The sequence below is a fragment of the Musa acuminata genome, chromosome BXJ1-7, assembly GCF_036884655.1.
Source record: "Musa acuminata AAA Group cultivar baxijiao chromosome BXJ1-7, Cavendish_Baxijiao_AAA, whole genome shotgun sequence".
Classification (NCBI taxonomy): Eukaryota; Viridiplantae; Streptophyta; class Magnoliopsida; order Zingiberales; family Musaceae; genus Musa; species Musa acuminata.
The window spans coordinates 3,290,210-3,303,903 of record NC_088333.1 but is presented as its reverse complement, the minus strand read 5'-3'; the positions used below and the strand labels follow the sequence as shown (position 1 = coordinate 3,303,903).

General features: G+C 43.0%; 1 protein-coding gene across 1 annotated transcript; it reads left to right on the top strand.

Moving 5' to 3' along the window:
- Positions 1-9,662: 9,662 nt before the first annotated feature.
- LOC135680094 (probable cytokinin riboside 5'-monophosphate phosphoribohydrolase LOGL10) lies at positions 9,663-10,842 on the top strand. Its single transcript, XM_065194082.1, has 7 exons — positions 9,663-9,782; positions 9,863-9,960; positions 10,062-10,092; positions 10,191-10,290; positions 10,379-10,449; positions 10,529-10,672; positions 10,759-10,842. Exons 1-7 carry the CDS (start codon positions 9,663-9,665, stop codon positions 10,840-10,842), a joined length of 648 nt encoding a protein of 215 aa, XP_065050154.1.
- The last annotated feature ends 2,852 nt before the right edge of the window (positions 10,843-13,694 follow it).

Genomic DNA, 13,694 nt, shown 5'->3' with positions numbered 1-13,694 from the left:
CCCGGTGATTGAGATGGAAGGTGGATCGGTTGTTTCACGAGAATTGATGCAGTCCCGGGGCCGTCGGGTCGACGCGACATGCGCGGCGTCGCTCCGCGGGCCGCCCCGTAACGTAAGACGGGCCTGTGGGGCTAACTCACTGAGGGCCCACACGATGACGCTACATACTTGCTTGGATTGGGTTACACGTAGGCCCGCACAGGTGGGCTCGGTTTTCGGCTGCACCCACCGGAACACGGTACAGGTTGGCGAGGTACTACGTAGAGGACACTGATCCAGTCCAAAAAGGCCGAATGCATCTCTCGGCACCCACAAAAGAGGCCCGAAAAGAACACCCATATGATCCAAGCCGTCAATCTCACCGTTTCCCATGAACGTCTCGCACTGACAAAGGATCTGTTTTGGGTGATCCTGTGGGTAATTTGGGAAGTGGACTAAATAAAAATGAGAATGGCGATTTTGGGGAAAAGCCCTTTGGCTTTTTTTGCGCATCGCACCCTCCATTTTCACAATACCCGAAAAGAGTTCATTACTTTAAAGAAATATTATAATGTCATATTTTTGGGAAAAAAAAGAAAGATTTCTCACTAGAACCTAATTAGATTGGAATTTTCAGTTAAACTGGTCTAGTGTTAGAAATTATAGTATTTTGATTCAGGAATTAAAAATATTATAATTCTTTTCAAAAATATTACCATTGATTTGGTAATATTATTAGTTCGATCTAATTAGATTTTGATGAAAGTTAGATAACGATAGGGATAATTTTATCATTTAAAAGTTAAGATTCTTTTTTGCACATTATGAAAATGAGGGGTGCGATCCGAAAAAAACTAAGTTTTTCATGAAAATCGTTTAATAAAAATGAATAAAAAATTATAAAGAGGGAAATTAAAAGGTATTCCATGGTACATATCACACCCCATTAGGAGCTTTATACTTGATATAATAATGAACCAATAGGAGAGAATGAGTGCACATATGAGTCACATAACACACACACACATAAGCCTCTCTCTCTCTCTCTCTCTCTCTCTCTCTCTCATGGTGGAGATGGAGAGGTCCATAAGTGTTTAGAAGCCAAATGCAGGACTTGGTCTCAGGGAGTTAATTAACATTGTCCTACTCTCATGGTTGACAAGATTGTCATGCATGCCACCTCCTTCTTGGACTATGCATCCCCCACAAATGGCCACTTGATGGCAGGGGGATCCCTTCAGGTCTCTTGTCCCAAAGTGTGGCTTACTGAAGGCAGTACATGTACCTTCCCAAAACCTTCCATTGCTCATGGTGTTCAAGAACATGTAGGAGATGCAAGGCAGCAAGTGGCACAATCAAATGGCAAATAGGCAGAAGTGGTTGTAGCAGTGTGTAGCTTTGGCTGCCCCGAGAACTTCTTGAGGTATAATTAATGACCTTTTCTTTCTGATGTGACCTGAAGAAATCACCATGGTGTTCATATGCCTCCTTACACCTCCAGGTTGCAAACATTCTTTATCCACTCAGGCTTCTGCATGATGCAGAATGATGTTATAATCATTGGATTGGACGGTAACAAATGATATCATCGTTATATATTATTGGACACGACGAATAATTCGAGAAAAAAAGAATTATCAGTATAGTCACAAAAGCCACCACTTGATAGCTGTTAACGTGTACCATATTAAGATTTGATTCTAAAACATATTATTATTGATGACGATGTCAAACTCAATATATCATTATTAACTTAAGTTTTTTGAATCGGTGATTCAAAATCAATAAGTTAATAAGTTATTTATTTCGTTATCATAACAAAAATAAAAATTGTTTGGATTGGATAGTTTGTGAAGATACAATCTTATTGTGCTTTGATTAGAAATCACAAAAACTACCACAATTGATGAAAAGATGGAGACAACCCAATCCAACTCTATTTCATTGTGAAGATGCAGTGGAGAGTACAAAAACCAACTGGTGCAGAAAGCAAAGTTGCAACTATCATGAGGATTCTTTGTATTCTTCAGTAGCCCAAGTGGTTGAAGGCATGTCACTGAGAAAACAAGCATTACATGATACTACTAAGAACATACTTATAAAACCCAATCAACTATTTTTCTTCTATAGTGCAGCCAAACAAAGAAGCTATGAATGGCTCGAGTATACAGATTAGATAGTGTTCGTTCAAGTGCAAAACAATAATAGAAATCAGCAGATTGATTCCTGTATTCTTTTTCTCACACAGATGACATCAAGGAGTTCAACATCCCTTTAATTTTTGTTTCTTCCAAAGATAAGTCGAGGATGAACTGTCAAAGTCTTATCCTTTTAAATGGGTGCATGAAATCTAGAAATGACAAACAATAATTGTTCTCTCTATGGTCTTATCATCAATGTTGCTTTGGGGGACAGATGTGCTCCATCATTCTGGTTTTTAATGAATCAATCATTTAAATTTGTAAGGATTCAAGAACTAGTATGTGAACAGCAAGACTACTATATCGGACGGACATATCACCAGTCCACTGTTCTTAGTATCTTGAATGAAGCAACTCAGCCTACAGATCACACCACAGAAAGGGACAGATCGTAGTAAACTTAGAACAGATGGTTCTCGGCAAGACTGACCTTTTGAATGCCACCTAAAGAACTCACAATTGTTCTCCAACCATTTTCAAGGTTTGATCTATATATGGAAAAGTATTGAGTCCGAATCTATATATTCCAAAGCATGGAAACAAAAAAAAGAAAGTTCTTGCTAGATCTGGCACATAAAATAATCGACTTAAATCAAGAAATTGAATAAAACAAAGATCGTAATGGTACATTTAAAGATTGTTATCAAAGGGAAGGTTTGTGGGGAAGACACAAAAAAGTTTCTTGGATAGTGGATTCTATTATTGCTTTTGTCAGTATTTATTTCCTCCATGTTATTCGACAAGACATTTGTAGCAGTTGATTTATGATGGCTACGGATGCTGTTGGAATCTGACTTTGGAGGTGGTGAGAGTACGATGGACGGAAGCCCTCGTTCTCACTTACATTTTCACTTCGTGCACTTTCTCCTTACACTTAAGCCCCTCATCCACAGAATAATTTAGAGGGTAATTATAAATCAGATATACATTATTAACACATGAAAATCGTCCATTGGTAAGTTCAGTCCGACTGATTCACTATCGAAGGTACAGGTCCTTCTTGATTCCTTCTGACTGACGTGGAGAGCTGGCGTGACAAATCGATGTGGAGAGCCTACTGCATAAGTGGTTTAATAGGAGCAATCTGACCCTTGTATGGTGGAGTCATATTAGAGAGTTGGCTCGTCTTGTTGTTGGGTCGCCTCCTGGTTGCATCTCCGGATGGCATCGGGGGTCTCACACAACAAGTCTACACTGAGGGCATTCCAGCTCGACCCCTCCGATACTTAAGTTAGTGAGACGGAGAGGAAGGTTACCAATGTAAGTGAGAGAATAAAGAGCTCTTGTCCCCTTGAGCGCTAAGCGAGAACTTGGGTGCTAAGTGAGTAAAGAGCTATTACCTCTTTAAGCCCCTTTTCTAGTATGACCTAGGGCTTGTCTTTTATACTTAGGCGCTAAGTGACATGAACGTACATTCGCCAAGGCCCCTCTTACTCTTTACAATGGAGGCATTAATGAGGGTGGCTTGCCGGTATGTATCTTTCGGTGCTTGGGACAGTCCATTAGGGGGATGCTTCTGGGCTAACTTCCTTGCCCCTTTGGGTTAAGTAGGGAGTGGACCCTTTATTGATTGTCGGAAAGGGAAGGCTAGAGAAGGCAGACCATGTCGTAAGTCAACAATGTAAAGTCATGACTTTTGTTAATGCATCAGTCAGGAGTGGATCGTGTGGGCCCATTCTTAGAAGCCAGGGCAGGTGACTTGACCTCCTATTGGCGATCATGGGGAATGACCATGTCGTCAGTCATTGATATGGAGGCATGGCCTCTGTTAATGTATTAGTTAGAAGTGGATTGTGTGGGCCAATTCCTAGAAGTCAAAGCGGGCAATGTGATCTCTTATTGGTGGTTGTAGGGAGTAGGTGATTCTTGAGCTTTTGCTTAGGTGTTACTTACATGGTGGGGGGAGCTGGGGAGTGCTATGATTATCTCTATCATTCGACCCCCAGAATAGACGTTCTTCGGAGCTTCGAATAGAGGTCTTGAAAGACGTCACTTTTCCTGCATTTATGCATAGTGATGTGATCATTGTTTAGCTTCGAGTTTGTTATTGGCACCGTGGTGGTTGGTGCAAGGCCCATTTGGGGTGGGCTGTGCTTTACTAGGGTGATTTTTGCTTAGACAAGTGTTGACCAAAGGGATCTCTCTCTTTGTTCCTCCCTCTTTATCATCATTCTCCCTCTTTCGCATAGGAGTTCACTCTTTCTTAATTTTTACCTTCCCCTTCTACGTCAGGAGGTTTCTTTCTCCAATTTTGCCTTTCCCTTTCACATGAGAGGTTGGGCCTGCTTTTGGGTCTACCCCTTCTTTTGCTTTTGGGGGCAGGTACTTAACCGCTTAGGTGAGACTGTAGGTTCATAGTAGCGGGTGTTGGCTTGACCACATGAGTAGGAGGATTAGTATCAATCGATCATAATGGGTATTGATTCGACCGTCGTGGGCAAGAGGATGGCTCGACCGTATAAGCGGGAGGATGGACCCACTATGGTGGGTTTTGGCTCGATCACATAAGTGAGAGAATGGACCCACTGTGGTGGATTTTGGCTCAACCGCATTAGTTGGAGGATGGCTCGACCGCATAGGTAGGAGGATAGCTCGACCGCATAAGCGAGAGGATGGCTTAATCGTAATAGCAGGAGGATGGCTCGATCGCATAAGCAGAAAGATAGTTTGACCACATAAGCGAGAGAATGGACCCACTGTGGTGGATTTTGGCTCAATCCCGTAAGTGAGAGGATGGCTCAATCATGTAAGCAAGAGAATGACTTAACTGCATAAGCGGGAGAATGGACCCATTATGTGGGTTTTGGCTCGATCACATAAGCGGGAGGATGGACCCATTATGATGGGTTTTGGCTTGATCACATAAGAGAGAGGATAAATCAATTGCATAAGTGGGTGGATGGACCCATTGTGGTGGGTTTTGGCTTGACCGTGTAGGCGGGAGGATAACTTGACTGCGTAAGCAAGAGGATAGACTCACTGTGGGTGATGCTGTGATGGGTGGTGTTATTGCTGCCCGGGTGCTCCGCCCATGGTGCACATTGGGTTACGACACACCTTCCCATCCTTGGGACTTATATCGCTTGTGGTTTAATTATGTTGGGGATCGTCTGCTACTTAGGGAGTCATGCCTCTTTTCCAAGATCCGTTGTCGTGCGATGATTGTGGCTTCAATGGCATGCACTTCTTATGTTGGACTTTGTATTGCCCCTATACAGATTTGTACGAGTGTTGCCTTGTGGAAGACGAGCTACTTCTGACATCCGTCGACCTTATTATGATATCTTTATATGGTAGGACTTTGTCTTAGTATCACTTACTAGTTACAAGTGCCCTGTAAGTCAATCACGTGAGTGATAATATGTGTGACACATTGTACAATCTTTTTTGTTATTATTATTATTATAGTATTTTTCTCATTTTATAGTATTTATCTCATTTTATATTGTTTGATTGGTGTATTGTATGTCCTTATATACGTGTAATGAGAATTTGATCACGATGAGATCATGATAATGAGACCAATTCGCATATAAACATAGACCCTAAATATTTTCGGTCATTGGATATGGAATATCCGATAAGTCTATATTTTAATGGATCATTAAGAGAGACCCAATAGAGTTTAGAGTGGTTATTTGATGGAGATTCAATATTCATTAAGCTAATAATTATTAGATGGAGATCCAATACATACTAAAAATGATCTATTAGGGTTAGTTAAAGGAGACTCTTCATAAATAGGAGTTGGGGCTGGAAGGGTCATAAGCTAAACCCTTTTAGCCGCCACCCTCCTCATCTCCTCCCCCCTTCTTCCTCCAACCGACTGCACCCTCTCTAGTGTGAGAGGACAATAAGAGGGACCGATCCCTCCTTGTGTGATGTTGTGTGGCAGTGCACGATCACGAGAAAAGAACGTGCTATGCGAGGATGTGCGTTGTTGTTGCGACCATTGTATAGATCACTGCTAGAGAGGAGTTTATGAGAGCTCCTGCATTTAAGGACTAGGATCTATGATCTTAGGAGATATACGAGTTCTTCTAGGTAAGAATGTCTCACACCTCTTACGCGGTTTTTTATCGACTTGAGTTTTACGCTCTCGGTCATCGCACGACAATCCGATTAAATTATTTTGAGAAATCAATTTTTGTTTTTACTTTCTATTGTGCATGTGATGTTGTCTTCCCAACAAGTGATAGAGCAGCGCGACTGTGAGTGAGTATTATCACGAGTCACTTTGCTTAGTTCTGGGCAAGTTGATATACCAGGCTTTCATTAAGTCTCTAGTCGACCAGTGCTACCGCAATGAAGCCTTGGTAAGGGCCTAGGTTTCTTGGTCCTTATATCTTCTCAAAACTGATTTTGCTTTTCTGAGTAGCACCACCACTATGTCATATACCTGGTCGACAGGGTGTACAATGCAGGGATGTTGGTGAGCCAATTGTTCCAAGCAAACACAAGCCTCATGGCGAGGGTGGCAAACTTGGAGAGGGGCTCCATGGCGGTTGAGGCCCAAGTCACGAATACAATCATCTTGTTGGGACAAACCCAACAATAGTTGGAAGAGTCCAGGGGATGCCTAGGGAAGGCTGAGTGGCGCTTGGGAGACTTGTGTTGTCGCTTGGAGGAGGCCCTAGAGCGGGATTGCTTACTAGAGTGTCGGTCGCAAATGGGCTTTGATGAGTTGATGGCTTCCAAGATGGAAGCCCAGGAGGTGAAGGAGCGATGTTGCTCAGGCGATCGAGAGCAGGAGGTGGTCACCGCGTATAAGGAGTCGGAGGGATTTTGTCGAAGGCTATGGGGGTAGCGAAGGACTCTTACCATTATGGGTACCTTGTAGCCCTTCGGCACTTCTAGACTCGGTATCCTAGGTTGGTCATAGAGGAGGACCCCTTTGCACAGTTGCTTGAGGATATGAAAGCATCTTGGGGTCGGATCTCCTTTGACGATGGATCTAGCTCTAGCTTTTCTTCCTCCTCCAATTGATGCTTTTGTTTTCTTATTTTGTATGGATCCTTAGGCCCAGATTGTGGGCTTGTTTCTATGTAATAATGAAATTTATCAGCTTTTTCCTTTCTGGCATTATGTGCCAATTCTTCCGTCCCGGTGATGTTTTGAGGAAGCCGTCTTGTTATCTCCCGTTGATCATTTGTTCATGACTATCTTCTCCAGGGTGACTATGGGACCAAGACTGTAGGTTTGTGGTGCACCCACCTATTGGTCTCTTCCTGGCATCCTAAGACCATGGCTTTAACTGATGTGTAATGATTGGCACTTTAAAGCATCTCTGGGATGGTCAGGGGAGATCTCTTGACCAGAAAAGGTGGGTAGGCCTCAGGCCTATCATGAAGGCATGGGTTATTAGCAAGGGAGTGGACATTCTGAATCTCTTGGATTTTCCTAGCAAAATGGGTGATAAAGGTGGATAAGGGGGCTTGTCTTCCCTCTACCTAAGCCCCAGCAAGACAATAGCCAAGGGCTTTGGTCGTACATTGGTGAGGAAGTGAAGCTCGAATTCTTTGGTGAGTTGTAAAAAGAAAGAAATTAAGAGAGGTTTCAGACACTATATCCCGACATATTATGTCATCCAAAGTACTGAACAAGGGCATTTGGGCCCGGAATGCGACAATGTGCTTTGTAGGATTGGAGCTGTCATCAAAGGTTTCTACCGTTCACTGTAGGAACCGACTAAGATAAGCTCTTTTTGGATGCTTCACATAAAGGGAGAAACATGGAGTGCATCAGGTTCACTGTGAGAACGATGGAACTACCGTTGGACCTTGTCCAACTGTCGATTCAGGCTTGGAGTTGTGCCTTCATCGAGTCTTCTCAGGAGTTGATTGATTGGGCCTCAGATTCTGGTATAGTGTGAGTGTGGCTCGACGGAGCGATGAATTTCATAGTTGGGGGACGCGGAGCAGCGTGACTCACCCCCCTGACTGGGGTTGTCAGTTGTGGCAACTGGGGGAGGAGAGGGCTGATGGCTTGTATCATCTCGGTGAGGGCTTGAACCTACTGAGTGAGGCTTAAGAACGCCTCTAACGGGATGTGTAGGGAGCTTGTGCTCGACCCTATGGGGAAGTCTTGGGTTATTGAGCAGGCATCAATAGTGCTCTAGTGTTTGGGTCGAAGTGGAGGCATCGACCTACTGAGAGGGGGGGCGCATGCCCTCCCTACTCAAAGGGGCCCGGGTCCATGGGTAGCACCTCCTCACTGGGGTGTTCATTAAAAGGAGTATTGGAAGGATGTTCCTATGACATTTAGCCCTCCTTCTAGTGCTAGAATATTAACATATGGAAACAGTCGACTGATGAATCAGTTCGGTTGGTTCACTACCGATGGTGTCGGTCCTTCCAAATGACTCCTCCTTGCTGACATTGAGAGCTAGCATGGTGAGTCGGTGCGGAGAGCTTGCTAGGAAGGTGGTTCACTAGGAACGATCTGGCCCTTGTATGGTGGAGCCAAATTAGAGAGCTAGGTCATCCTTGCTATTGGGCCACCTGATTGCGTCTTCGGATGGCACCAGGATTCCTACACAATAGGTCTGTGTCGGGGGTGTCCCGACTCGACCCCTCCGATACTTAAATCAATGAGACGGAAAGGGAGGTTAATAATGTAAGTGAGAGAGTGACGAGCTCTTTTTTCCTGTTTTCCAATATGATCCTAGGCCTAGCTTTTATACCTGAGCAGCCTAAACGTGCATTTGTCATGGCCTCCCTTACCTTGTATAGCGAAGGTATTTAATGAGGGCAACTTGTTGGCGTGTGTCCTTTGGTATTTGAAGTGATTTGTTGGGGGTACGTTTTTTAGCTAACTTTATTGTCGCTTTGGATTAAGCGGGGAGTGATCCCTTTATCGATAGTTGTGAAGGGAAGATTGGTGAATGCTAACTATGCTGTTAACCATTAAATATAGAGGCATGAATTCTATTGATGTATCAGTTAGGAGTGAGTCGTGTGAGCTCATTTCTAGAAGTCAGGGTAGGCGACGTGACCCCCTATTGGCGACCATAGGGAACGACCATGGGTCAATCATTAATGTGGATGTATGACTTTTGCTGATGTATCAATCAAGAGTATAAGCTCATTCCTAGAAGTCATAGCGAGCGACGTGACCTTCTGTTGATAACCATATGGAGTAGGGGTTCCTGAGCTTTTACTTAGAGATTACTTAAGTGACAAAAAGAGCTGAAGAGTGCCAAAATTATCTCTATCAGTACCTTCTCTCGTGCTGTCCTCATTCATTCTACATTTAATCGGGTCACAATTATCTGTGTGACCTTTCAGTTTTCTAATTAACTTCATATATCCTAATAAATTAAGTTTATTTTTCCAACCCGCACGTTTATTTTTCCGCAAACAGAGGTCGTATTTATAATGAGGAGAAGAAGTGACACTGGCGCAGCGGAAAGAGCCGATAGAAGGGAGAGAGAGAGAGAGAGAGAGAGAGAGAGCGGGGTGGCAGCTTCCAAGTATCCGCGAGATGGAGGAGAACAAGGTGGGGAGACCATCAAGGTTCAGGAAGGTGTGCGTGTTCTGCGGGAGCAGCCCTGGCAAGAGGAACTGCTATCAGGATGCTGCTGTGGAGCTGGGGAAAGAACTGGTAATTAGCTCGATTCCCGGTGCTCCCTTTTATCCTTCGTGAGCTTGCGATCATGGTGTCCTCAAGGAGAGTTGTCACAGGTGGCCAGGAAGGTTGGCCTTGTGTACGGAGGTGGGAGTGTGGGTTTGATGGGACTGGTTTCCGAGGCTGTTCATAGAGGTGGTGGCCATGTCATTGGGTAAGCATGCACAGATTGATTTCAGTGCCAACATTGTTTTCTGTGCTTTCTCCTTCCTGTCCGTCCCTCCTGTTAATCCCCACTTTGTCGTGTTCTTCTAGGATTATCCCGAGGACCCTAATGTGCAAGGAGGTGAACCATCTTTGATCGCCATTACTTCTCTGTTCCAAGTGCTTGTTGAAATGCCATCTTTTTAACAAGCATGGTTGGTTGCATGTTTGTGGATTCAGATCACCGGAGAAACAATAGGCGAGGTGAGACCAGTGGCCAGCATGCACCAGCGCAAGGCCGAAATGGCTCGCTACTCCGATGCCTTCATCGCACTGCCTGGTCTCTATCTCTACCTGTGGTTGTCATAGCTTTCTCTCCCCACTGCTCCCAGTTTCAGCTGTCTTTACGGCTTGTATCCGTGCTACAGGCGGGTACGGGACGCTGGAGGAGCTCCTGGAGGTCATCACCTGGGCTCAGCTGGGCATCCACAGCAAACCTGTAAGCCTTTGCCGTCCGCTCTACGTACATATCTGGTAACATTCGGGTAAGTAGAGCGTGCGTGCTCTTGGCATGGTAGGTGGGCTTGCTCAATGTCGACGGCTACTACGACTCGCTCTTGGCATTCATAGACAAAGCTGTAGACGACGGCTTCATCCAGCCAATCCAGCGGCGTCTCGTCGTCTCGGCGTCCAACGCCGGAGACCTCGTCCAAAAACTCGAAGTAACGGCCGCTCTTCTCTTCACGTATCTCCCTTCCCTCTTACACTATGCTCTCAATTCGACTCCAAACACCGATTGGAGCTGCAGGAATACGAGCCTGTGCAGGACGACGTGGTTGCGCGTCTTCGCTGGGAGATGGAGCAGGTTGCAACCCGGGAACGGTCTCCATGAACCCTGTTCGTGATTTGTCTGAGACTTGGGGGAAAGCTTGGCCTGTGTTCGTACGTCTTTTGCTACTATAGTTGTAGCCTTTCACTGTAATTGTGCGTATTTAATCCGACAAAAACATCGTACATTGGCTTTTTATGCACCTATTTGGTACAATTTGACCTAACCCAACCCATCTAACCTGATCAAATGGGTAACAATTTGATCCGATGACATGATACGGATGAACAGAAACCAGGAGAGAAGTTGCACTCGGGCGTATACTATTACGACGTAGTAGTAGAGCTTTCTCAAGTGATGGATCCAACTGTTACCATCAAGTATGTGATTAGATTCCTTCAATAGGGGACGTACATGAGTCATGCATCGCGTTGTCTGAATCTTCCTAATATCAACAACAAAGAGTGACATCAAGTGAGGAGCCACTTATACGAGACTGGGATCGACATTTGAGAGGTGACCAGTGGAGGGGGAAGAGGAAGAGAAGGACGTTCCGTGGCGTCCGACGAAAATGTGGGGTTCGCGTGCACGGCAACACGAACACCCATCTCTGCGCTCCCCCCAACATGTCGGCCATGGCGGTAGAGATGGATTCCAGTGATACCACTCGATACCGGCGACTGGAAGCTGTGGTTTCTCTCCTGTGTTCGCATCATGTGATGCCACAGTGCGCTCCCGTTAGAATCCTGCTAATAATTATGGTTGTCTTCTTCCCGAGGAGACACTGTGGGTGGTGTGGTGTGGTGTGGTTCCGATCTGTGGCCATGTCCGATGATCAATCATGGAGACTTAACGACCCCTGCGACAAGACTTTTGAGCTAACTTAGGGTGCTCTCTGCTAGCTTTTTGTGCACAGCTGCTTCCCGGTGGGGGCTGCACGCTCTGGCAGCGGTGGAGTGAAGCACAAAGGCGGCCGGGCGTGGAACTCCACATCGTCTCTCCCCGGTGCAATGAACCGAATGTAATGATGGTTGTGCTGATTCACGTGCATGGTTTCACGTAGTGTAATCCTTCTTCTATGCTTCGCCTCTACCAGAGAAGCTCTGGTTTCGGTTGTGTCTTGTCGCGGTTGCGCACAGGTGGGAAGTCGATGGAAGGGGAAACCACGCCAGATTAGTATTAAGAAGGATGGATAGTGTATGATAAAATTATTATGATTCTCTTTAATATTTTAATAATTTTAAATCATAAAAAATATATCAAATAAATCAATAATTTATTATTAATTAAAAAAATATATATAATTATCATATTTTGTAATCTTATAAATTCATACGCATTATTAATTAAAATTTAAGACAGTAATTTCTTTTATTGGTATCATAGCTTTATACTCTAATTTCGAGTTTTTTCTTTTTTATTTTACCTTGAGTGTTCAAGTCATCTACAAGTCTATTTTTTTCTAAATAAAAATATATTTATGATCTTGAAGTCAATATTGTTACTATATCAAACTCTACGATTGTTTCTCTTACCTTATCATACTATTAATTATGGCTTATTTTATCAAAATGACTCTCGTTTGTTGTTTTATATATTTTTAAATATTGATTGGATAGGTAATAAGAATGATATGACATCTATTTGCACTTATATTATTATTTTTATCACAATCTAATCGTTCGGAATTCCAAAAAATAATGCTATGTTGCAAGATCTTTAGAGAGGCTGAATATTGAGCAATTACTTTTATAACTATTGAATTTTATTGGATTCAATTATTGTTATGTAAACTATTTGTCATGTTCTCTTATCCTTCATTTATATATTATGATAATATCATAACAACGTATCTATATAATAATTCTGTATTTTACTCTAGAATGGCACATAACTATCAATTTTAATCTTGTTCGTGATAAAGTTCAAAATGATAAATTATGTGTCTCTTATTTCTCATCTTCTAATCAAACTATAGATGATTTTACTAAGCTTGTCTTGCAAACAATTTATTTTATTTCGATCCAAGATCGATACCTCCGATAGCAACATCATCTTGTAGGGGCATATTAGAAAGGATATTATTGAGAATAATAAATCATGATAAAATTATCATGATCCTCTTAGTATTTTGATAATATATTTTTTTAAAATTTTAAATTATAAAAATTATGATAATATATTATCATGATTCCATGTAACGAGGATCATGATCTCAACACGATCACCTCATGATTTATTATTAATTAAAAATTATATTAATATTATATTTTATAATCTCTTTTTTATGTATATAAATTTATATCTATTATCAATAAAAAAAATTAATTAATTATTTCTTTCGATTAGAACAACCTGCACTATGTTTGCAGCGTTCTATGACTGCAGTGACACACTTGGTGTGATCACTTGCTATTACTTGAAGGTAAAGATTGACAGTGGAATCCTCTCTTGTTTGTGTTTACATGGGATTCAAAGTGAAAGATTTGATGATTTTTCTTGACAAACACTCTTTTCTTTTTGTCAGAACGTAGAAGGGCGGGCGGCGATCGTGACAATGGAAGGAAGAAGCAGCATACAAGTTGCTTCGACAAGATCAACTGTTCCATGGTGGCTTAATGATTGGCTATTAGCAGCAACTCCTAACACATTGGCAACAAAGCTTCAGATACGAGTCAAATGAATCTTTCTTGGTTCCATTGGGGAATTAAGCTTGATGGCTTCTCTTGTTACATGTCATGCAATGGTGGCTGCTGGTTAGACTTGGGAACGAGAACCTCATCTGTCCTCTCTTCCCCAAGCTTCTCTCGTCCACCACAGGGCTTTAGTATAGGAATGAGATCTTCTCTTTGGCCACCATTGCATGACAATGGTGGCAATGGACCAAGTGTTTTATCAGCAAGAAAAATTATTTC

Excerpts from the sequence above, each read along its gene's own strand:
- LOC135680094 (XM_065194082.1), top strand. The coding sequence starts at position 9,663 with ATGGAGGAGAACAAGGTGGGGAGACCATCAAGGTTCAGGAAGGTGTGC. Across the intron at positions 9,961-10,061 it reads GGTGGTGGCCATGTCATTGG|GATTATCCCGAGGACCCTAA; the intron begins GTAAGCATGCAC and ends GTGTTCTTCTAG. Across the intron at positions 10,450-10,528 it reads TGGGCATCCACAGCAAACCT|GTGGGCTTGCTCAATGTCGA; the intron begins GTAAGCCTTTGC and ends TTGGCATGGTAG.